Source organism: Microtus oregoni, unplaced genomic scaffold (assembly GCF_018167655.1).
Source record: "Microtus oregoni isolate MIOR12 unplaced genomic scaffold, Mior012 000008F_ref0000371, whole genome shotgun sequence".
NCBI classification, from domain to species: domain Eukaryota; kingdom Metazoa; phylum Chordata; class Mammalia; order Rodentia; family Cricetidae; genus Microtus; species Microtus oregoni.
This window is the reverse complement of record NW_024543067.1, coordinates 7,990,804-8,015,991: the sequence shown is the minus strand read 5'-3', so window position 1 is coordinate 8,015,991 and position 25,188 is coordinate 7,990,804. Positions and strand designations below refer to the sequence as shown.

General features: G+C 42.2%; 1 protein-coding gene across 1 annotated transcript; it reads right to left on the bottom strand.

The window, feature by feature from the left end:
- Nucleotides 1-1,383: 1,383 nt before the first annotated feature.
- Dnajc25 (DnaJ heat shock protein family (Hsp40) member C25) lies at nucleotides 1,384-23,211 on the bottom strand. The gene is made up of 4 exons (XM_041657171.1): nucleotides 22,813-23,211; nucleotides 6,437-6,589; nucleotides 3,676-4,146; nucleotides 1,384-1,814 (listed from the first exon to the last, which is right to left on the bottom strand). The coding sequence occupies exons 1-4, from the start codon at nucleotides 23,140-23,142 to the stop codon at nucleotides 1,692-1,694; spliced, it is 1,077 nt and encodes a 358-aa protein (XP_041513105.1). The 5' UTR covers nucleotides 23,143-23,211; the 3' UTR covers nucleotides 1,384-1,691.
- Nucleotides 23,212-25,188: the final 1,977 nt, after the last annotated feature.

Sequence of the window (25,188 nt, the reverse complement as noted above, 5' to 3'; positions counted from 1 at the left end):
GCGCTTGTCACAGTAACAGAAATGAAACTGAAGAAACACAGGCGATCAGAGACCTTGGACAATGCTGAAGTACACTAGTAGTACTGGTATGTCTTTCTGGTCCTTATACGACACAAATTTGTCCACAGGTAATAACCAGCAATGTATGCTATTATATGATTCTCCACAGCCCTAAAGAAGAATGATGCATAAAACATTTCCAACTAAAGTTCATAGAACTCTAAATAACAGTATCATTTCAGAATTCCAGAGCTGCAAAGACCCCTACTGACAGCCTGACCAAATTCTCTTTTTGTAATTAGCAACTGAAATTGATTCACATTAAGTAACTGGCCTCAAGTCTTTTTCCTGCTGGCAAGGATGGCACTCTGTACTTGTCATTTATTTGGACTGAGCTTGTGTGCCAACGTGCATGTGTGTGCAGATGCACAAGTGTGTGGACGACAGGCTGGACTTTCATTTTCAGGTGCTGTCCACCTTGTCTTTTGAGACAGGTTTTCTTGTTTGAAGATGCCACTGTGCCTGTTTACATAAGATCGGCAGGTGTTGGGGGACACTAACGTTACTCCCCTCTGTACTTTACCAACGGAGCTACCCTAATTTACCTGACTTAGAAATAAATCCTGCACATCTACTATATTACATTAATCTTTTAAAACTGTATGTTAGAAAGGCAATGTTAATCTTGAAATAGCCTACCAAGCAGCATGATATATCACATCCATTTTATTAATATGAAGCAGTAAGGTAAACCTTTAACAGGAGCACTGCATATAAATAAGAGCAATACTTTGATATGGTATCAGGTTTGATTCAGTCAATTCTGTCATTTGCTTTCACGCCCACATGTATAAAAGCATTTATACTCTAACGGCAGAGAGAGTGGCACACAGCCATGTTTACCTTCTTTCTAGTTTCATGTGCGTTACATTTTCACCACACAAGGAATTCAGAATTAAGGAAGCAAGCGGCAAGCAGCAGGTGGTAGTACAAAAGACCTGTTCACAAGGTCCCTTCTGCAGAAATGTTTGAGAAAACAGTCCTATAATGAGACTGTAATTGAGCACATCCCACAAGGACGTGACGGTGGTCACTCTCCTGGAGAGTGTCTGATCTTAAGAGTAGTTAGTGGGGACTGCAGAGATTCTAGAGACTCTCCTAGAGATTACTGTGAGCATACTCAACCTGTAAGGACTACAGTAAGGGCAGGATGACACTGAATGGCTCTCCTGAAGAAACGTGTCCAGAAAGACACAATAATATGATCAAGTGCTGTTGCAATTTCTTTGTTGTTGTTTTGTAAAAGTATAGACCAGGAAAGCAGAAAAATGTAGCATTATGAAAACATAAGGAAATACCCTTGAAGAAGAAACACTTCACACAGAAGTTTTAAATGGTATCTAATAAATTTCATGTCAAATTTAACTAAACATATAAAAATTTTAAATGGCAACTAATAAATCCCCATGTCAAATCTTTTTTAACAAAATCCACAAATAGATTATAAAATTTAAACCATCATAAATGTCTTCTGTATAAAGTTTTATGGGAAAGTTGAGATTTCTACATCATTCTGTTTGATCATGTCCTCGTGAACTGCAGTTACTGCTGAGAGCAGCAGGCACCTCTCCAACAACTGCCATGAGAACAGTGTTGCAGTCAAGTCTGGGACAGCAGCATTCCATTAATCCTCAGTCATCCACAAACGTCAGCCGTCCAGGCCCTTCGTTCTTCATCCATCTCCGGTACCGCTTCCATCGAGGGTCATTCGCCAATTTTTTCTTTAATTCTTCATCTTGTTCCTGCTTGTAGACCTATGAGCATAAACAATACAAATGGCTTTAGTCATAAAGGCAGAGAGAAACCCATGTTGCTGTATTTATGGAGTGTCTAATTTTCCAATATAACTTTAGGTGAATGTGCCAATTTGCCTTCTGGAGACTGACTCAAATACTAAAGTACTTTAACATCCAATGTCAGAACAACCAACTGTACAAGAACTACAACTTCTCTGTCTGGTGTCTGTGATGGACTCTTGCAATGTAGCTCAGGTGGCCTGTGACGTGCTAAGTAATTCAGACTAATTTTGCAGTCACAATCCTCCTGCCTCAGTCTTTCTGATGTATAGGATTAAGAGAGGTATACAACACCATGCTTGACCTGGCTTGAATTAGTACTTTTTTCCCTTCAAATTTTTTACTTAACCAAGGAACAAAGTGGCTTTATGTATACATTTGCCTTGAAATTGAATTTACATCTACTTTTCAAAGATAATTAGTATTTTATTTAAAGTCACAAAAAAAGTTGCATAAATCACACAGGTTATGAACAAGAATTTCTAAACCCTGTCTCGAAAAACCAAAAAAAAAAAAAAAGAATTTCTAGTATTTCTTTAAGCTTTAGTCAACAAAAACTAAATGAGCAATTTCTTACAGTCAGTTTTACAGCCACAATAATTTTTAAAAAGTATTGTTTCCAAATAATAAAAGTAATGACTAAGAAAACCTCACGCAGTATAATTCAGCCCAATACAAGAATCTAAAAAGACAGGATTTAAAGCAAAAAACTTTCAAAAATCTGTGCATGTGTGTGTGGATGGCAACGTTGGTGTGTGTGCACACACCTGTGTGTATTTGTAAATATGGGTGTGCACATGTATATAAAATGCAGAGGCTCAGGGCTGAAGGAGACTGTCTTTTCTTCAGCATTCCCAGCCTTTATGTTTAAAACAGGGTCTCCCCCTGAACCAGAGCTCACAGATCTGGTTGGCTCGCTGGCCAATGAGCACAAGGGATCCACCTGTTTCCACCAAGCTCAGTTTTTCATGCATGTGTGGCAAGGGCTTTACCCACGGAGCCTCTCCATTCCCTCAAAAAGTTTTAAAAGCTAAAAAATAATAATAATAAATATTATCTCCTATTTTTAGGGGATACACACATGTTTACACACAGGAATATACTTACTTGTCAAACATCTGACAACTCCTAGTAATTTTACTTTCAATAAAGATCTATTTAGAATATTACATACAAAATGGAGTTGACTACAAAACAATGTAAGATCAAACATATCTTAAATCTCTGAAGAATGTTTCACTGTGCTCAGTATAATTATTTTCATTAGCTAATTATTGTATCAGAACCTGGGACAGTGCGACTGCTGGAGCCTTCAGCACTGTGACTAGACTGCTGAGCACATATGAGTATTTCTGGAGCTGACAACAGTGGAAATTAACGTTTGGTAAAATGCCCCAGCTTTAAAGGCAATACAGTAAGCTGATTTAAATAAAAAGCAAATAACAGTCCAAAATTTAGTAGTACTGTTCAGAAGAGTCTATGCTCAATAATCTTGAAATAAACAATTATTTCAACAGTTTTTTTCATTTTTTTCTGTCTTGCTGTTTTGGAAAGGAACAAATTTAATTAGTGCAAACAACAGAAAGCCATCTAGACAGCCTATGTACATCAGTCCACTGTAGTCTGACAAGCTAGACTACTCTTAACTTTTGCTAAGATTAGCTGATTAGATACTCTAAAGGAAAAGCCCATCATCCCACTGTAACATACAGTCATACTTTCTAGTAAAGTAGGCCCTCCATTCCTCATTGGACTCCTCACTGCCGTGGACCTGCAGCATGGGAGACACCACTCTCCACTGGCAGCAGCCATCACTCACCTCGTAATTCTCCTTTATCCACAGTTCCCGCTTAAGAAACGTCTCTTTCTGGTGGTCCTCCAGGCTGTCAAACTGAGACTGGGACATCTTCATAGACTTGCGTATGAGGTAGAGCCTCTCCTCCTCCCCATACTCCCTGCCTTTGATGTTGAAGTTATAGACCCACCGGCAGTACCACGCTATGTATGAGCACAGGTGAAAAGGAGCGAGGATGACTTGGAACAGGAGAAGGTCACGTACTTGGGGTTTCTGGTAGCCCCCCTTTATGTCTATCTTACTTTTTATAATATTCTTTATGATGCTCTCCTCCTCGTCACGGATTTCTTCTTTGGACTTCTTGTTTTTCCCTTTCTCTTTGGCTTTTTTGAGCAGTCCCTGCTCCTTGGCAATCTCTGTTGCCTGGATGCGGTATTTGGGTACTGTGGCTAAGTAGCTGATTGCTTTATTGTAGCTATTCCACCAGCTGAAATACTAGAACATAAAATAAAAATAAGTCATTTTACTAGCAAAATCCACCAAAAAGAAAGCAACAACAGTAATCCTTGTGAATGTCATCCCTCACAAAATCCCAGCTAACTAAAACTAAAGGCCTTAGCCAGGTGTGGCAACTCAGGCCTGCAGCCCCAGCACTTGGCTGGGGGAGGCTGAAGGATTTGAGTTGGAGATCACCCAGGGCCATGTAGAAAGAATCTATCTCAAAAAATCAGTTAACAACAGTGAGCTCAAAGATCTTCCTTTATTAGCAACACATCTCCCCTGCCCTTGGTTCAGCAGAGGAACAGCTAGTAAGACATTCGTGTTCAACCTTCACAGGCTGTAACCTCAGGCCACATGATTACTTTTGATCTCTTTCCTGAATATCCACATGTTCGACAGGAATGCTTACCATATTTGGAACACAAAGACTCAAGTATATTTTAATTCTACTCATTTGGTAATAGAAAATTCCCATAGTTCATAAATACACTCAACCTCAGAGGGTTTAACTCTCAGAAAAGGCTTTGCTGCTCATACAGCATATCCATGCTTCAGGTACTACACTAGTAACATCCTGGAATCTACCAGAAATGGAAAGGAAGAGGGTAATACTTCTACAAATGCTAAGAAGCTGAAATATACTATCTCAGCATTTAATAAGAATGTTTTGTTATTTAAACTGAATTGTTGCTAGAGAAGCAATTTTCAGGACTGGAGAGATGGCTCAAGGGTTAGGGACACATGTTGATTTTGAAGAGCACCTGGGGTTGGTTCAAAGCATGCTGAACCACCTTGAACTCAGCTTCAGGAAATCTGACATTCTCTTCTGGCCTCCAGACACGAGGCACACAGGTGGTTATACATACATACATACATGCAGGCAAACATCAATATACACAAAATAAAACACTTTAAGAAGAGAGAAGTCATTCACAGACTTGCTGGTTTCTTCCTAATCATTACTAAATGAACACATGAGAAGCATAGTTTAAGAATAACAGGGAAGATGTCACTCCAGGCTGAACTTAGACCCCTGTGGTGTTTTAAAACCACACATGGAGTTCATGCATCACTTTGAATCTGAACCATTGGTTTTCCAGCTGAGCAGCAGCCCCTTCTGGGCATGCAGAACTCTGTGGGGGTATTTGGGATTGCTAAAGAAGGCAAGCACTGCTGGCATCAGCCAATGGAATGCCAGCCTTATTAGGTCACAGGAAGGGTGTTCTTAACTTTTCCAAGTTTATGGGAAATCACTGAAAAGTCCTATGAAAGTACATATCATCCGGCTGTGTGGAACCAAGTACTATTGAGAGGGAGATGAGAAGAAATAGGGTTGAAAGGGTTTGTAGCTATGCAATGACAGTTTTGTGGTTTGAATGAGAACTGTCTCCTGTAACGCAGGTGTCTGGGATGTGGTGGAGCCTTGCTAGAGGAAATGCAGACCTGGGTGGGCCCTGAGAGTTTACAGCCTCGCTCTACTTCCACTTTGCTCCCTCTACTTTCTGCATGATGAAGATGGACACTTAAAAGAAATCCCACGCTAGCTCATAATTGAGAAATAGACGGTTATTTATTTAGGGGTAGACTCACAAATCAGAATCCTCTGCTGGAACAAATAACAGAAACCAAATCCCGCAGCCAGAAAAGAGGCAGAAGGCATGCTCTACAGCGGCATAAATAATATAAGAGGCCACGCCCCAGTGGGCAGGTAACCTCCCACCCACTGGCTGCAGGATTTCCAACAGCAGCGTGATGAAATGTGATCAGCTCCCTCCTCAGGCTACCTGCCACTGTGCCCTTCCTCGCCATTATGGACTCTCTCTGGAACTGTAATTTTTTTGTGTGTGTGTGTGGGGGGGGGGGGGGATACAGTTCCCCTGCGTAGCCCTGGATCTCACTCTGTAGATCGGGCTGACCTCGAATTCACAGAGATCCACCTGCCTCTGCCTCCACAGTGGTGGGATTAAAGATGTGTGCCACCACCGCCCGGCTTAATTCTTCCTCCTCTGAGTTGTTTCTGTCATGGTACTTTATCAGAGCAGTAGAAAGGTGACTGGTAGAATAGCCACTAGTTTCTTAGACTCCTTGACAACAAAGATTCCAGTGCTAGGAGTCTGGGGAGGAGGGTATGTATGCTCTACCTATAATATATATTTGTATATATATTATACAACTGGAAGAAAAATTTATAAAATATACTTATAATACGGACTTAATGGCTAGCACTCAGCAACATAAGTACGCAGAAATACATATACATATATATATATTCATGAATACACACCTGAAACATTGAAATGGCACACACAGTGACCAAAATCACCACCCTAACATCCACTTTGGGGGCTAGGCGTCTGCTGTAGTAGTGGTAGTAATGGCTATAGTATTCTTCTGGGTGATCCAGCATGTAGTCATAATCTCTCCGTGTTTCTTCATCCTGTAAAGTGAGGGATAGTCTACTTCATACACATTTCATTAAGAGCTGTTAACTGAGAATTTCAGAATTATAAAAGATGCAAATAAAATATCAAATCAAAAAACCTCCCAAGACCTTAAAGGCATGTATACACCTTTGTTCTCAGGACTTTTACATTAGGTATAAAGGCAGAATAAAAACACTCCCTAGTATTTTCAGTATTCTTGGAAAACCCAGTACTTGGAAAATAGCTAACCTTTAGCTAATGCTGCTCCTGATGAAGTTCCTGTTCATTCTGATACCTACTCAAGACCACTGGGAGGAAATGGGGTTTATCTCCTTTGTAGTCACAATCAGGTCCCAGCTTTGTCTAGGAAGGTTTTCTGTTGAAAGCAATGATTAAGACAGCAAAAGGCCAATGAAGCCAGTCTAAGCCCAATCATGCCGAAGGACACTGAGACATCACTAAACACAAGACAAATATCAGAGTCTAGCTTTGTGACCTGGGCAAAATACTAAGCTCCTCTGAGCTTCATTCTCTTTCTTTGTGAAAAGAAATACTACCTGTCCTAGTCTTTTCCATGGTTGCTCTGAATATCAAAAGACATACACTGTGCGGTCACAGGCTACAGAAGAGCAGTACTTTACTGCTGTACACACTGACAGAGCCCACTTCATGAATGATTAAACCTACCTTTCTTATTAATATAAATTCTGTCCAAAGACTTCTGAAAGTTTTAGGGCATGTTCTATATTTCAGTTGTTTAGATGTGTGGGTGTGCATGCGCACACATCTGTGTGAGTGTGTGAGTACGGGCATGTGTGTGCCACAGTGCAAGTGACAGTGTGAGATGTCAGCCCTCACTGTCGGGGACTCTCCTTGTGCACTGCTGTGTACATCCAGCTTGGTGACTTACAAGCTTCCAGGGAGGGACAGCACCACACCCATCTGCATGAGGGCTTGGGATCTTAACCCAGGTCACCATGCTGACACCAGCAAGCACTTTTCTCCCCTCCCCCAGCATCTGTCCATCATAATCAGCATTTCTCCAAAGTCTCTTTCATTTTTTTATGTAATCAGCTTCTAACAGATAAATGCCAACGTTTTATTGGGCTACCTAGGAACTACTGAAGTATATATGATACAGTTTTTTATCTCAAAAGATGAAAGAAATCTATTTTTCAACTAGTTCCATCTTATGAAAATGGTACACTAAGACCAAGACAAATTCTTTAATCTTTATATGCTGTGCAACAGAAAGCACTGCAGAAATAATAACAACCTAAGAGGATGTCCTTCTAGTTTAAACCAATCAACATTTATCAAGCTGCACCAGACATTTCAAAATCCAACCCAGTGCCTGTCACTGTGGGGGGATGCTACAAGGTCTGTTTAGAGCTTGCTGCCTTTTGAGTCCTTCAACATGTACCTTCTTACAGTTAAAATAAAAAGTTGGCTAATGATAAAATCTTTCCTATATTTATTAAAATCATCATGTATTTTCCATTAAAAACTGAACTTTAGAAAGAATGCTCAGTGAAAGTTCTCACTAGCATATGATAAGTCTCTGTAAACACTGTATGACAGACAGACTGTGTGGAGGGCTGAAGAACTGACTGTTATATAAGCAGGCGTGGGCTCAGGCTGATGCCGTCTTCAAATCCACTCCTTCTATGTTCTCTTTTGTCATTAAGGGGTTTTCTCATGGTGTCTCTACGCCATGAATCCACTACTCCTTATCAAGCCACCACCACACCCACAGCTTCTAGCCTAGGAAGTCATCTTTACAGCAGACACAGGCAGTTCTGGACACTAACACCCACATCTCCAGCCCACATCTCCAGGGGTGTCTCACTCAGTGCTTTAAGACATCCTTTTAGAATTTCCCTCTTCTTCCACCACGTTTTTGGTTTTGGTGGCTAGTTTTATAGAAACGTTCTAATAAGGCCTGAAACAGCTTTAGCCCAAGCTTCCAACCTTTTGAAATGTATTCAAACAGATTCTTTTTGCTCCAATCAGACTGCATATAATTTTGAACTAAATGCCACACTCAAGTCAGACTCCTACCACCCTCTACCATCAGCCCCCCACAGAGCCCTTTGTCCAGTTTGTCTGCTGCTCCCTAGTTGAGGGCACTGACACCTTATGTGCCTGTTCAGTCTTCTTTCTCCCCTTCTCTTAGTGAGGTCGCGTTCTATGAACACAGATGCTATTTCTGCTCAAGCATCATGTCCAGACCTTCCCCCAAGGTCACCATCTTCTCAGAGTTTCTGGACCTATGACGTCAGGTAATAGACTGCGCTAAGAGGGTGGTGGCTAAAGCTCCACCCTAGTATCTCCCTCCCCTCAGAGAATCCTACATCTATTCAGAGCTTTCTAAGTCCCAACGCTACACAACACTCTAAGAGGTCACGGGGTCAAATCTGACTCCTCTTAGGATGGTTTCTTTTTCTAAGAGACACCACAAATGTATGTGCCTATTTTGGTTTTTAGAGGGCAAAAAAAGTTGGCCACCTCCTTGTTATAGCATTTATTCATTTACTGAATTTTTACTGTAAAACCCTTTTTTCCCTCTATAAAATGAAAACAATCTTTGAGCTGAAGCATTCATGAAATTTAAAAGATATTCAAAGTTGGTACAAAGTGGAAAAGTAGTTCTCTCAACAGACTAAGGTCAAGATCCTATTTTTTGTTATTTTGGTTTGTCGGGACAGGGTTTCACTGTAGCTTTGGAGCCTGTCCTAGAACTAGCTCTTATAGACCAGACTGGCCTTAAACTCAGAGAGATCCACCTGCCGCTGCCTCCTAAGTGCTGGGATTAAAGGTGTGCGCCACCACCGCCCGGCTGAGATCCTATACTTTAGTAAGCTACAAAGTTTAAGACATACAGACACCAAGAATATGTAGCCAAAGACAGAATAAGAACGGCTATCTTCCTTTAGGGGCCATGTGAGAGAACTAAGGTGTATTATTACTGTAATAGTGTTTTCCCCTCTAAAACGTCTTAGAACAGAGGCTCACGGGTTTTTCATTTGATCTGGGATGCTTCCCCACAGCCAGAGTTTACATTTCCTTGGCATGCAACAAGACCCCACACTGGCCCAGACCCACCTGCCTAGCAATACCTCATCATTCCTCTCACAGACAATGCAATGTATTTTCTCGACAACATATAAACCTCTCTAATTTGAAGCATGTTCCCTTCTTCTAACCTTATGAGCTCCTAAAAGTCATGAATCCTACTGCTTCAAACAGCTTTTTGTGGTGATGGGGACCGAACCCAGGCCCTTGAGCATGCTAGCGAGACTCTACCACCACTGAACTACGATCCCTTACCCTGGAACACTCATATCACACTTAGTGCCTGTTTATTATAGCACTTATCACATCGTAATCATCACTTGAACGAGGATTTCTTAGAAGGTGGGTAGTAGGTTTTCATTAACCTCTATGTTCCCAGGGCCTAGCTCAGTGCCTGGCAGTCAGTATGTCACTTCAAAATGGTGTGAAATGTCTTAAGAGTTTCTTCTCCTCCGCATCTCTCTCCAGCCACACAGGTCTGCAGCTCACCAGCAAGGTTGGATGAGTGATTATGTCACAAAAACCTCAGCACGACAGAAATGGCTGCTTGAATTTACAGCTTATGAAGATATGCTAACGTGGATCTTACCTTTCAATAAGGTAGTACTTTTCCTTTCAGCAATACTGTGCATCTTAAGGTCCCAGGGTCAGGAGATTCCAACTTCTTTGCAAAATCAAAACCTTTATACTCGTTTCTTCCTCTCTGTCCTGAGCCTCGACAAGCAGGGCAATATACTCCTTGTTTCTAATTTCTACAGGAGTAAATGGTGCTTCTGCTGGTGTCCATCCATTCCCAATCCTCTTGGGCATATGCAGAAGGACTGGAACACAACCACCAATATCTAGATCAAAAGTGAACAAAGGAAACCCACAAGCAAAGCAGCCCTTGCTTCTCTTGTGAAAATGACCACCCCCTCCCCGAACAAAAACATTATGTTCTTGGCTTAAAATTAGCTATGCATTGTTTACTTTCAACAAACATGAATTGCAATATAAGATATTGCAGCCAATTTTACATCAAAACGTTCTATTATGCAGAATAAGGAAACCATTTTCTGATGGTAAAGGCCAGAAATCAAGACTATGTGAAAATGTAATCATATTTTGCTCATTCTTAAAAAGACATATTAATCTTATTAACACACACACACACACACACATAAATGATGATGTTTCAAAAATAAAACCTGTCCCTTCACATTTTTCTCCGGGTCATTACATTAAGGAAAATTAACTGCTATCAGTTCTTGTTCTTTCTTGTTCCCTGACCCCTAGTTAATCACAAGTGCAACTATCTTATGTGTCTTCTCAAGGCCCCTAATCCAACTATCTATGCCCTGTGACACCTTTACTTTCCCTGGCTCTTCCTCCTTTCAACTATGTCCTGAACATTTTTAAATGTACCATAAATATCTCCAATTCAACAAGCTCAAAAGCAGGTTTGCTCTTCTGTGTCTCAGCTAATGGTATCAATGTGTACTTATCACCTCCGTTTTTAAAATCTTCCTCTTTTTCTATTCAGCAAGAAATCAGTCCCATGTTAAACACAGGGGAAGCTAAAAACAGTAAGACAAGGTCTTAGTAACAAGAGCCCTCCTTTCCAGAAGAAGCTAGCAAACAAAAAGCACAATTTCATGTGCTAACAAAGGACTGAGTAACTATGCCCAGGCCCACAGTAATGGGGTTCACAGAAGAGATGAAGTGAAAAGAGGGCTGGGTCTTAGAAAGCAAGTAGGAAATGCTGGACCCTGGTACAAGCATTAGAATCGAGTGTTAAGATACAGAAGCACTGAACAGCAGAAGAGACTCAGCTTAAATAATGTGGACAATTAGAAAGCAATAGTAAAAGTATAGAAAAGTAATCCTGAGTGAAGAGTCTTATATGTGGCAGGCATGGTGGCACACACTTTTAATCCCAGCTCTTGGGAGCAGAGGCAGATGGATCTCTGTAAGTTTGAGGTCAGCCTGGTTTACAGAATAATCTTATATGCTTTGTCACAGAGTTAGTATTGCTGTCTCTGATGTTCAAAAGTGAAAAGCTTCAAAGTTTGAGGAAAACTGCATTAAGTATAATTGTTTATTTTGAAGACATTTTTATCATATTATTTTGAAAAAAGCAAAGATTAAAAAAAGATCAATTGAGTAATAGCTTTTAGTGATTAAATGGAATATGGAGTGTTGTGGGATACGTGTACACTGTGTGAAGATGTATTGCTGTAATTGATGTAAAAGGCTGAATGGTCAATAGCTAGACAGGAGGTATAGGCAGGGCTTCTGGGCAGGGTGAGAACTCTGGGAAGAAAGGCAGAGTCACCAGTCAGACACAGAGGAAGCAGGATGGGCAGTATGGAGATAGGGTAAGGAGCTACATGTCAAAACACAGATTTAAACATATGGGTTAATTTAAGTTATAAGAACTAGTTAGGAACAAGCCTAAGTGAAGGCCAAGCATTCATAATTAATAAGTCTCCACGTCATTATTTGTGAGCTGGTGGTCCCAGTGAGAAAGTACTGATATTTTGGGGGCCTAATGTCTGGCTAAATGTATTCACATAAGGCTGAGAAAGCAAAAAAAGAAGAAAGAAAGAAAGAAAGAAAGAAAGAAAGAAAGAGCTGGAGAGAAAGAAAGAGCTGGAGAGAAAGAAAGAAAGAAAGAAAGAGCTGGAGAGAAAGAAAGAAAGAAAGAAAGACAGAAAGAAAGAAAGAAAGAAAGAAAGAAAAAAAAAAGTCCAAACAAGCTGCTTCCCAGAACTCACGGTGTCTTGGTTAGGCTCTGGGTATAAATACCTGCCACAAGCAGATATTACAAATTCCCAGAGCTGCAGCGGGAAAATGCAGCTCCAGGGCTGGTACCAGCCAGCATGAAGCTAGGCTTTCATGGAACCAAGGGGGATGAAGCCAACCGTGGAGGAGCCAGGGTAGAGTAGGATAGGTAGCTTGGCTCATACAGTCAGGGAATGCTACAAATGGGCAAAAAAATACAAAAGAAACAGAAAGGAAGGAATGAGGGAGGAGGGAGGAAGAGGGAGAAAGAACCTCTGAACACGTTATAATGTGTTTAAAACTGTGCTTAGTGGCTAAAGAAATAAAAGGAAGTTGGTATAAACAGTCACACAAAAAAGTAAGTAGTTTAAAAACAATAGTACAGTTTTTAAAGAAAGAGTAAAGTAATAAAAATAATAAGCCACATAAGGACAAAAAATATTACAACACAGGGAGTTTAGACCTTATATAGTGCTTGGTTAATTTTGAATTTTTAAAATGCTAATGAACAGAGAACAACAGCTGTTGAGAGACACTGGATTATGGAAGGGAGTGCTGAATTAAATCAGTCTATATATTTCAGGCATGTCTTGGCTTCAGAACGGAAGTTGGGAAATACGTTGAGTTAGGGGAGAGATTGTGCTTTTGTTTCCACAGGGAATGAAAAGCTATGGATTCCTTCAAAACTAAAAGAGATCTGATTTGACCTGGGGAGAACCCTGAAGATCTTGGCTACAGACAGGGAAGGAAGCCAGGAAAGACTACAGGGCAAGTGACGTGTCTGCTGATCCCTCTGCATGGAAACAGCTGAGACTGGATGAGACATGATAAATCATGTTAATTAGAGTCCTCATCATTTATTGTATTACAGGTTGGATATTCAGACAAATGGACTTATAAAGTTGACAGATGCCTCTTATCTCCTCACACATAGAACAAAAAAAAGTATCTTTAGCTGACTTATGCACACTGCACATTACATACTTGTGTATTTACAGATAAGTATATTACCTTTAAATGTTTGGGTGTTTTCAGAGAAAAAAGGACCAGACACTAATGAGGACACTCTAGCTTCTCAGAGTGCCTCTGTTACAGGTTCCTCAAAAATCTACATCCAGAACAACTTTAAAGTTACTAGCTGAGATGCTCAGTCTCACAGACTACTCCAGCAGAACTTCAGATAAGTTCTACAGTGCCCCATCACACAGTGACTAAACAAAAATAATACAGCTACCTCTCCTAGGACTTGATCATTATCACAATTTTCTCAGGATCCCCTGAATATGCCACTGCCCCCAGACAACAGGCAGCAATCTACAGAACATGATGTCCACATTTCCAAGAGTTGGGGTGGGTGGTTTTGGGTCATTCAGTAAGTTATAAATATTTGTCATTATGTTTTGGGGGTTGGTTGCAAGTTGTTACTGGTCATGGTCAGAAAAAAAAAAACATGGTTAGGAACAAGCCTAAGCTAAGGCTGAGCATTCGTAATTAATAATAAGTTTCTGTGTCATTATTTGTGGGCTAGCGGTCCTGGTGAGAAAGCACTATTACAATGGAGGACCTGGTAATTAAAAGGATACACAACAATCAAAGGCGCTCAGGCGTGATGGCACACATCTGTAATCCCAGCACTCAGGAAGTAGAGGCAGGTGGATCTCTGTGAGTCTGAGGCCAGCCTGGTCTACATGGCGAATTTCAGAACAGCCAGGGCTTTGAATAGAGACCCTGTCTCAAAAAAAAAACCAAACAAACAAAAAGAATCAAAGAAGACACTGAACATGATACTGAAGTTTCTAATTATATATAATATGTCACTTATGTAAGCATGAAGGATGAGGAAGCAAGTCTGGTGAGCAGAGGGAAATGGAAGGACAAAATTTTTTTAAAATATTTATTTATTTATTTATTTATTTATTAATTATGTATACAATATTCTGTCTGTGTGTATGTCTGCAAGCCAGAAGAGGGCACCAGACCTCATTACAGATGGTTGTGAGCCACCATGTGGTTGCTGGGAATTGAACTCAGGACCTTTGGAAGAGTAGGCAATGCTCTTAACCACTGAGCCATCTCTCCAGCCCCGGAAGGACAAAAATTACTGGCTATGTCTGCACGCTCTGGAGCCTCCAAGGATTATCCACTACTATTCGAGATGTGCTTTATAACTTGAGAAAACTTAGTAGTAAAGCCAGCGATTTGTGCTCACAGCAAGGCAGACTGCATCCAGTGGAATGGAACTATTACTAACTTATCAGCACTTCAGCAATCCCTATCAGACTTGGAATAGGCAACAACTTTTCTCCTTTGAATGAACTGTCATTATCACATTGGTTTTCTTAATTAGTCAGTTAGGCCAAAGTTTCTGACATACATTCTTTTTGTTCTTGTGTGAAAAGCATCATTATATTCTCTTTTAAAGTTTAGTCTTTAACAAAGATAGCAAGACTGTACCTGTGCTATGTGTAAGAGGGTGTTGAAAAACCAAGCCTACAAAACAGGCAGGTTTGGGAGCTATCAGCTTAAAAACAGAGGCTGAAGTCAAAGATGTAGCTGAGTTTTATCAAAGAGAGTTTGGAGGTCTGGGGAGATGGCTTATGAATAAAACCAAAATCAAGATCTCTAGGATCTACATAAGAGGTGGGTGCATGGTGAACCTCTAGAATATGATGCTCAGGAGGTGGAGACAAGGGAAGCTCCAAGCAAGTTTGCTAAACCAACTGGCTGAATCAATTTTGCTTCTGGCTAGGTAAGAGACAGTCTTAGTAAATTAAGGCAAAGAGTGTATCAGGCCGTGGTGCACCTAATCTAATATCAATATCAATCCTTGACTTCCACCTCCCCCCCCCTCTCTCTCTCTCTCTCTCTCTCTCTCTCTCTCTCTCTCTCACACACACACACACACACACACACACACACACACACACACCAAAGACCTTAGAAAATAGAAAAGACTGCATAAAGACAGCAGCTTAAGGAAAAGTAGTTTCCAGCATAAGCATGAAGAAAAGACTTCAAAGCTTACAAGGAAGGAAGGTTAGGTCTGTAGTTTCCAGGTAGATTCCTTTACTCTCCAGCGCCACAAAATAATTAATAATAATAATAAAAACAAATTGAAAAAAACTAAGTAGCAACAGGAAAAAAACTGGCTAGAAAGAGCAAAGCAGCAGCAGCATCCATAATCCCAGCTACTCTGGAGACTGAGACTGGAGAATTACAGATTTGAAGCCAGCCATAGAAAATTTTGCAAGACTCTCCCTTTGAAAGGGGTGTGAGGCAGAAGAGATTAATTGAGCATCACAAGAAATTAGGAGCATAAGACCAAGCCAGTCTCTGCTGTAAATATACTTTCTAATTTCACAAACATACAAAGAGACACCTAAATAATGCCCAATTCCTGGAGGATATTTTCCATAACAGTAAAAGTCACAAGCCAAGGGTCAGAAGATCCGAGCCTTGTGCAGTAGGAACAGCGAAGCTGGACAGTTAGTCCCAGTCCTTTGATCCCACAGTGTGCTGTGTGCTACCAGCTCCAGGCTGATAAGTGGGTCACAGATCAGAGGAGCTGTTTCTATTATAAATGTCCTGGTCATATAAGTCCTATGCCTGCAGGCTCCTATTCCTTCACACCCTTCTGCCCTCCCTAACTCATCTTTTCCTTGAGCTGCTCTCTGAAACAAACAAGATTGTGTTATTTTTCCATCTCAAAACCTGTTGTAACTATTCAAAATATAAAGTTCAAACATTTAAAAAAACTTAAGAGTTGAGTTGAAGGCATGGTTCAATTGGCAGAGTGCTTGCCTAGAATGCTCAAAACACAGGGTTTGATCCGTAGCAGTGCACAAAAACTAGGAATAGGGCCTGTGGAGGTGACTCTGGGTAAAGTGCAACACACAAACACTACGCACACAATCATCACATCATTGAAGAAGAAGCAGGCATAGTAGAGCAGCACTAGAATACTAAGACTCCTGAGGTAGAAGCAGATCGAGTTCAAGGCCATCCTCTCCAGCTACATGAGTTTGAGAGTAGCCCAGGACTATCTCAAAAGGGGAGAGGGGAACAGGTCATTCATAACCATCTAATCCCAAACTTAGTCTTCTGAAGTAGTTTCCTTCCTGTGTATTCTACAGGCTTCCAAACTAGAAACAGATCTACGAAAAGAAGTTTACAAAGTGACTCAGGAAAGATGTCTTCATTCTCATTTCTCAAAACTTCCTTATCCTTATCTGCAGGAGCTACGTTAAAGTGTCAACTGCTAGGGCTAGGAATGGAGATCAGTGGTGGAGTACTCACCTAGTGTGTATGAGATCCTGGATTCAAGCCCAAGCAATGGGGGTTACTGTGTCAACTAGTCGGTTTTTTACTAAATTATATCACATCAGGAGTTTGGGGTTGATCAAATGCTCTGATTAGCTGCTGACATATCATATACTAGGTAATCACAGCATCAGAATTAAGCATATGTTATAAAAATCAGCCTTATATCAGCAATAACAACCCAAATTCAGGGATCAGAAAAAAAGTTTTATTGTGGTTTCATAAGTGAAAGTAAATGAGGTAGGAGTGCTACCATACCACTCTGAATGCATAGGAAAAATCAACCACATCACACACCACAGCTAATCACAGAAAAGGCCTCAGAACCCTTACAAGTACTGCAGGTAGTCATACTCAATCAGAGTAGACATGAAATTAAAACCAACTTCAGTCTATAATCTACAGCAGCAGTTTTCAACCTGGGGGTCAAGACCCCACTGGGGTTGCATATAAGATATCCTACTTAGCAGATACTTACACTGCTAACAGTAGCAAAATTACAGTTACGAAATAACAATGAAATCATTTTATGTTTGGTAGCCACTACAATATGAGAACGGTATTAAAGGATCAAGCGTTAGGAGGGTTAGGACCACTGATCTCTAGGATTATGTAATATGGCTGTTTATTACCATCATAACTGTGATGGATCATTTACCTATTTTCAGGATAGTCATCCTTCAGTATGACTGGGGGAGGGATGATTCCAGGACCAAAGTAGATACTTAAATCCTGGGATGCTGAACCCCTTATATAAAATAACACAACATTTATATTTTACCTATATCCTCCTTTAGTCATACCTGATACAATGGAAATGCTAAGCAGTAATCGTCACACTATACTATCTAGAAAACAAAGAAAAAGCATGTGCAATACAAGCACTTTTTTTTTTTTTGAGGCAGAGCCCCGGGTAGCACAGGCTAGCTTGAAAGTTCTTGTGTAGTCAAGGAAGACCTTGAACTGCTGATCCCAAGTGCTAGGATTATAGGCACGTGTTACCACACGAAGTATATGCTGGACTAGAGATCAAATCCAGGGCCTCATGCATGCTAAGAAGGCTCTCTACCAACTGAGCTACAACTCCAGACATTTTCCCCTCCAGATATTTTCCATCTAAATTTGGCTGAATCCCTGAATGCAGAACACATGGGCACAGACAGTTAACTGTACCCACTTACCATGAACAGCTGATTAAAATCTTCATGGCTGAAAAGATCTGGAATGTTAAGAAGTGAAGTCAACTTCTCCTTAAAACAAAGAGTATCTGGAAAGAATACAGTACCTGACTGCTAGAACAAACCTTGACCACTACCAACTGTGCTTCTGTTCTATCAGAAATGCCTCTGCACCTTCAACCATGCAGCTTTCTTCCAGATCTAGCTAAAAGAGTTACATTTATTTGTCACTAATCCCAAGAATAGTTGCTTCATTTTCACAATGAAATATGAACTGTAGTATATAACTTAAGTAAATTATGACCAAACAATAAGTATCTGTCTCTCTAGTTTTAATAAAAGCTTAAAGTCAACCTGACCCTGTGAGCTCAAACCTGTAATCCCAGCTACGTGAAAGACTGGCTGCTATACAGTGAGTTCTAGGTCAACCTGAGTAACTTAGATGAGAATTGCAGTAAAATTAAAATTGAAAAACAGAGATGGAGCCGGGCGGTGGTGGCGCACGCCTTTAATCCCAGCACTCGGGAGGCAGAGGCAGGCAGATCTCTGTGAGTTCGAGACCAGCCTGATCTACAAGAGCTAGTTCCAGGACAGGCTCCAAAGCTACAGAGAAACCCTGTCTCAAAAAAACCAAAAAAAAAAAAAAAAAAGAAAAAGAAAAACAGAGATGGGTATGTGTGGCGAACAAGCCTGCACCCAACTCTTGGAGGCAGAATAAAAGAATAGAGTTCAAGATCATCCTCAGCCAAGAGGGTTTGCAGCCAGCCAGCCAGGGCTATAAGACCCTATTCAAAACCAACCACACCAAAATAAACAAATAAAAGACCAGCATGGTGGTACTCCCTTTAATCCCAGTGCTCAGGAGACACTGTTTGTTCAAGGCCAGTCTGGTCTACACAGTGAGTTCCAGGATAGTCAGAGCTACATTGTAAGACCCTGTCTCAAAAAAAAAAAAAAAGTAGGTTGGGGATATAGGTCAGAACCTGCCTAGCATATACAAAATTCAATTTTTGGTTTAAAAACAAAATAAACAAAAACCCGGGAGAGAGAGTTGTACTTACTTTCCATTATCTTCCTCTCCTAATCCCCTCCCTAGCACCTGATGTCAGAGCATAGGAAAGGGGAAAGAAAAAAGCTAGGAAACAACAGCAAGTTCTATCACAGGCCAGGGAATGCAAAGTCCTCCTTTCGCCAAATTCTCTTTAAGTACTAGAGATCCTGCCATCTCAGTAACTGATAAAAAGAAAAACAAGCATTGTTCTTCTCTGGGAAGTCTTGCTTCTGAGACAGATCTAATCTCCTTACACACTCTTTAACTTATCAGATAACCTTTATGCCAGCAATATTCCTATGACCTTTTCTATGTTCTTGTGATCTTGTGAAATGTCAAAATCTACTTTTTCATTTCTTACCAATCATAATTTTCTATGTCTGCATCTGCTTATTCTGTGCTAATTCTGTATTTCATCTAATTTTTACCTACATTCATAAGTTATTTTTGCTCTCATTTGAAAACCATCAAAACACTAAAGTAGACAGGACAATTTCTCCCCTGCAGGAGTGTTTCATTCACAGCGTCCCACTGCCATGACCCACACACGGCACTCTAAAACCACCACTGGAGTAAGACAGCAGAGCAGGCTGCACAGAACCATGGCAAATGCCAGAAACCCACTTCCAATTTCCATTTCTACCGCAATCGTCTCCAAACGTGAGCTTAATTAATATTCAGTATCTGATGTGCCAGACATTGTGCTAGGTCCTACGGATACACAGATGATAAAGAAGGGGCAGGGCTTAGTGGCAAAGAGAAGAACTACTTAAATTTACAGTGTGGTGTGATAAGTGCTATAGCCACATAAGGCCACAAGGTCAGACTAGAGTGTTCCACCTCAGGAGATTCAGGGCAGACTAAGCCAGTGAGTTTGCTTCCTTCCAAAGCCTATGATTTCCCTCAAGGCCCAATAGTCAAATAATCAAAACACCTTTGCATTAGCTTAACCATACAGCACCGTGTGAAATCATACCAGTCTGAAGTCATGGTGTGACCCAAATCATAAATTACTTCTAGCAAGAACTAAGTATAACTTTGCATAAGCACCTGGGCACAGCCTTCGCCCTCCACTACCCATCCTTTTTCTGGGTTTTCTCACTGTCTGTATGCACAGGCATAATCTTTTGTTGCTAAATTAGTACTGACCAACTATCTTACCTTCTTGTCTCATTAACTGTATTTAAATCCTGTTACCGTACTTATTTTTTAACTACCACCATCTTAAAATAAAATACTCCCCAAAAAACATCCCACCTTACTCTCAAAAGGACATTTATATGAGAAAACAACCCCAGAATGACAATCCACTGATGCCTTATACAAATCCAGACCCCATACTGAAGATGCACCTATTATCAACTTTCAGGGATCGGCTCCTGTGTCATTTCTATCCCAGAGGCCCTGCAACTCATGCTCTCCTGCCACCCTCCCTGACCAGTTCTCCGCAAAATTCATAGATCTCTTCTCCCTCCCAAATCCTTGTTCCAGACTAAGACTATAATACAAACAGAACACTTATTACACCGCCATTGCTTCAGTGAAATAATATGAAGCCAGCTGGCCCTCCAAAATTGGATGGCATCCTTCATTAAATCATTGCATTACCCAGAAATGGTAATTCTCGGGCAACTTTCTCAGATCTCCGTTATGAGAGAAAAACAAATCAGTTGTCTTCAATAGCACAGCAATTCAAAGTCCTTTTCCAGGTGAAGGCAATACAATGAGCAGAGCAGATCCTACCAGGCTCTATTGAGAAGCTAAACCTATATTCACCCCTAAATTCCAAATAGGACATTTCAGAGTCCTGCTTGGTCTCATCAGCAGTGCAGCTTGGGAGTGGTGCATAACTCCCCTGGTTCCTTCCCCACAAGTGCCACTCTATTTCCAGTCCCTGCTGCCAGGTGTTTGGGGCTACTAGAAACATACGTCAGAATCAAGTAAAATGTTACTCTAGACACAATAAGTTGTTGTTTGGCTTTTAATTTTACTATCATCCATCTATCTCTCTACATCTATCTATCTATCCATTCATCCATCTATCTCTCTATATCTATCTATCTATCTATCTATCTATCTGTGTTTTTGAGACAAGGTTTCCCTGTGTTTGTGCTTTTGACACAGGGTTTCCCCACATAGCTCCAGCTGTGCTGGAACTTGCTTTATTGACCATCTGCCTCAAACTCTGCCTTTGCCTCCTGAGCGCTGGGATTAAAGGCTCATGCCACTACACCCAGCTTAACACACTAGTTTTTAACTGCCTACAAGTCCCTTGTTATTGATTAGTCACATTATTTACCTAGCTTTTTATTTACTGATAAATCAATTCTAAACTTTAGGGTCTAAAGGTTTAGAAACAATCACATGGAACAAGCAGATAAGGCCTCTGAAACAGTCTCTCCAAGAAAAAGGGCAACACAATTTTGAGTTCTGGGGTCCTCCCAGTAAGAATGCTATCTGCTGTCACTACTTCTACACGTTAGTTCTGGCACTTGTTTTTAAAGTTCTTAAGAACATGCTCACCATTCCCACACCAAGCCTACCCACCTACCTCCAGCCCCACAAAACCCAGGAGACACAACAGCTGCCAGCACTGCTCTCTCAGCAGGGTCCCTTGTGCCCCAGCAGCCTTGGGAACATCACCCACACAGGCACAGGCTGAGTGTCGAATACCCACTTTTCCTCAGCAAACAGCGTGGGTCTTCAGGTGCTGGGCTGATGTGCGTGGGGCACGTTCTTTCTGGTTTCTGTGGAGTCCCCTCTCACTCTTTGCTCCAATAACGGGACTAAACCCTGTATGTCAGCATTTTGCCAGCTTCTCACCCATAATACCTCAGCCAGGTGCCAATAAAAACTGTAGTCTCACCGGCTAGTGAAAACTTCGGAAGTGAGGCACACGCTTTTCATAGCTCCAAATTTCAAAATGCCCTAGGCCTGAAAGGAAAAGGAACCTGACCGTATTTTCAGCTCTTTAAAGCTAATCTGGAGGGTGAATCCACCCTTAAATGATAGCACAGCTACTCAAAGCAGTCATTAAAAGCAGACAGAAAAGACTACCCCCCCCACAAAAAAAAAAACCCTAAGAAATACAGTTACAATGGCTGTTGCATTCTCATGACGGGGCTCTTGAAGCAGTAATACCTCCATGAAGCATGGCTTTGAACAGGTAATTTCTTACATATATTACGGTAACTGAAGGAAAAGGTGTCAGGCTAACTCTCACCACACCCGCAGAACACAATAAAACCTTGCTAAATCACTAAACACATCAAAAACAATCCCTACTAATAGTTTTCAATCTTCTGCCCCAAGTCTATTAAACGGATATAAAGAAACAGCTATCCAAGGTCACTCGGGGGTGTCAGAGCCAAGAGTCAAACGTCCAGTCTTTGGACTGAGAGTTCACTGTTTTTTGTAGTTTTTTTTCTAGTTCTTTTGACCTAAGCTAAATGTCATCATTGACATCATCCTAGAAGCCAAACTTCTGTCCTATCAAATTGGCACGGATCAGCTCAGCATTCCGTATCTTTCCTTCCTCTGTCCTATCCCAGACCCTAGCACTAACAATCCCCGCTTTCCGAGCATGCACCGAATTATCAGAATGCTTCTACACCAAAAATAAAATGCAAAGCTTTGCATAACAACCGTCCAAAAAGAGAACTGGCTGTCCTCCAAGACTCGAGGAGGTGGCCATGGGCCGAGGTGGCTCTTTCTCGCGGCCACGTGGGGGAAACGCGGACCTCCGAGAGATCCAGGAGGCGGCCGCCCGGTGCCGGGGTCGTGGAGGACCTGGTCACCCAGGTGGGAGACCCAAATCCCCGGTCCCCCGAACCGCGCCCGCGAGCCTCACCTTGAGCGTCTCGTAGGCGGTGGCCACCAGCAGGAAAGCCTCGGCGCTCGGCGGCGCGCCCCCGGGGCCATCGCCCGGCTCGGGCCGGTAGCGGTCGGGGTGGTAGCGCCGGGCCAGCTGGCGGTAGGCCCGCGCGATCTCTGCCTTGCTGGCCGAGCGGCTCACGCCCAGCACCTCGTAGCAGTCGCGGGTGCCGCAGTACAGCCCCTCCACCAGGGCCTCGGCGGGACGCGCCAGCAGCGGCGCCAGCAGCAGCGGCGCCAGCAGCAGCAGCCATGGGCACCGCCCGGCAGCCTCCGGTCCCCCGCTCGCAGCGAGCCGCGCCGCCATCCCCCTCCGCCCGCCTCGCTCGCCACTCTTCCACCGCAGCGGCCGCTGCTCTCCTCAGCGCTGGGCTCGGCCCAGCGGCCCGGTCCACGTCAGCAGGCCGCGCTTGTGCGCAGGCGCAGGGGGCGTGGCGCCGCAGCCACTTCCTTTCCCCGGGCGTTGCTAGGTGAGAAGGACGCCTTAGCGGCTTCGGGCCGCTTCCGGTGGGCTGCGGAGCCTTGGCGGCCAGATGTTCGGTCTGTTCTGAGGTGGCGGCAGAAGTCTGTCAGAGGCGCGCCTAGCCGCCCCGTGTGGTACAGCTCACACGCAGGAATAGTCACACGCCACCTCCTTGGTCTCGGGACTTCATTCGCTGCCGTAGGAATTCCGGGCTCTGGCATCCTGTCTCCAGGCCTGGACGCCGCCCTCCCTTCCCCAAACTGAAGATGAAGTTTGACAATCCCGTGTGCTGCCTTGTCTCCCTGGAACTCTGAAAGTCGATGGCCTTTTAGTTTCCTGTTTCTCAGCTTATTTATATCTTGGAAAAAAATTATCATTTGCCTGAAGGATGTAAAATATTTAGCAGTATCCCTGTACTGTCCACAATAGGTGTCAGTAGCAATCAAAAAACAGCACGAAATCTTGCAAATGCCTCCAGAGGGAGGGGAGATGCTTTATTAAATTTGAAATTCAGATATTAATTTCTTTGTTGCTGTGGCCAAATACCTGCAGGCAGCAATGTGGGAGCAAGGGTTTATCTGGGCTTACAGTTCTAGGGCATACAGCCAGCACGGTTGGCGAGGCTTGGTGAAAAAGCGCTAGCCACTCTGTATCCGCAATCAGCATGGAGAAATGAATGTTGCCAAATTTGTTTTCTCTTTATTTGAGCCAATGGCCCACTGCATACGATGGGGCTGTCCATATTCTCACCTCAGTTAAACTCTTCTGGAAAGCAGCCTCACGCACTCAGTCAGAGGTGTGTTTCCATGGAGAGTCTAAATCCAGTCAAGTTGATGGTGAAGATTAACTGTGACAAGTATATCCCATGTGACTGACTCTATAGCAACAGTTATGATTGGCAACTTGTTAGCAACTATATTTGGAATCTAGCAATCAGGGATTGGTCTGTACTCTGTTAAGATTTGATAGACAGTGTTAAATACACAGAGGGAACGCAATTAAAATTTTTAGTATCCACATGGATTTTAGCTCTCTCTAAACTTCAATTGTTTCATTTCAAATCAATACCAAATGAGCCAAATACGAGTATTTTTCCCAAGGTGGGAAGTGTCTACTAATAGTCGTGTTTTCAGATCTGAAGTACCCTCACACTGTGGTTGTTGGAATAGGAATGGCTCCCATCGGTTCGTAGCTTTGAACGCTTAGTTGCTGGGGGAATGCGATTCTTTGGTAAGATTAGAAGAATTAAGAGGTGGCCTTGTTGGAAGAAGTCTGTCGCTGGAATGGACTTTGAAGTTTTCAAAAGCCCACACCCGGCCTGGTATTTCCCCCTTTCTCTTCCTTTCAGCCTGTGGATCAGGATGTAGCATTCAAATTCTCCGGCACCATGCCCGCCATGCCTGCTGCCGTGATAAGGAACTAAATCTCTGAAACTGTAAGCCAGGCCCCAATTAAATGCCTTTTTAAAAATGAATTGCCTTGGTCATGGTGTCTCTTCACAGCATCAGAACAAAGACACACAGCTAATTCACACACACACACACACACACACACACCACACACACTCAGGGAGTCTCAAGATTAAACAAAATTTCAAAGTGCAGCCAGGTGGTGGTGTTGCTCACCTTTAATCCTAGCGCTCAGGAAGCAGAGGCAGGCGGACCTCCTTGAGTTCCAGAGCAGCTAGGACTACACAGAAAAACTCTATCTCAAAAAACAAAACAAAAAAACTCAAAGTGGAGAAAAAAGTTTTGATGTACATATATTTTCATTGTTTGGGTGTACTTCTTGTTTTGGTTTAGGATTCTGTGTTGTTTTTGTTTTTGAGACAGTTCTCACTCTGTAGCCCTAGCTGACCTAGAGTTACTGTGTAGACCAAGCTGACCTTAA

What these genes read in the sequence shown, in the direction of transcription:
- Dnajc25 (XM_041657171.1), bottom strand. Translation starts at nt 23,142, where the DNA reads ATGGCGGCGCGGCTCGCTGCGAGCGGGGGACCGGAGGCTGCCGGGCGG. An exon ending in CCGCCTACGAGACGCTCAAG is followed by an intron (nt 6,590 to 22,812) that starts GTGAGGCTCGCG and finishes CTCACTTTACAG; the next exon opens with GATGAAGAAACACGGAGAGA. An exon ending in GGATAAAGGAGAATTACGAG is followed by an intron (nt 1,815 to 3,675) that starts GTGAGTGATGGC and finishes TTATGCTCATAG; the next exon opens with GTCTACAAGCAGGAACAAGA.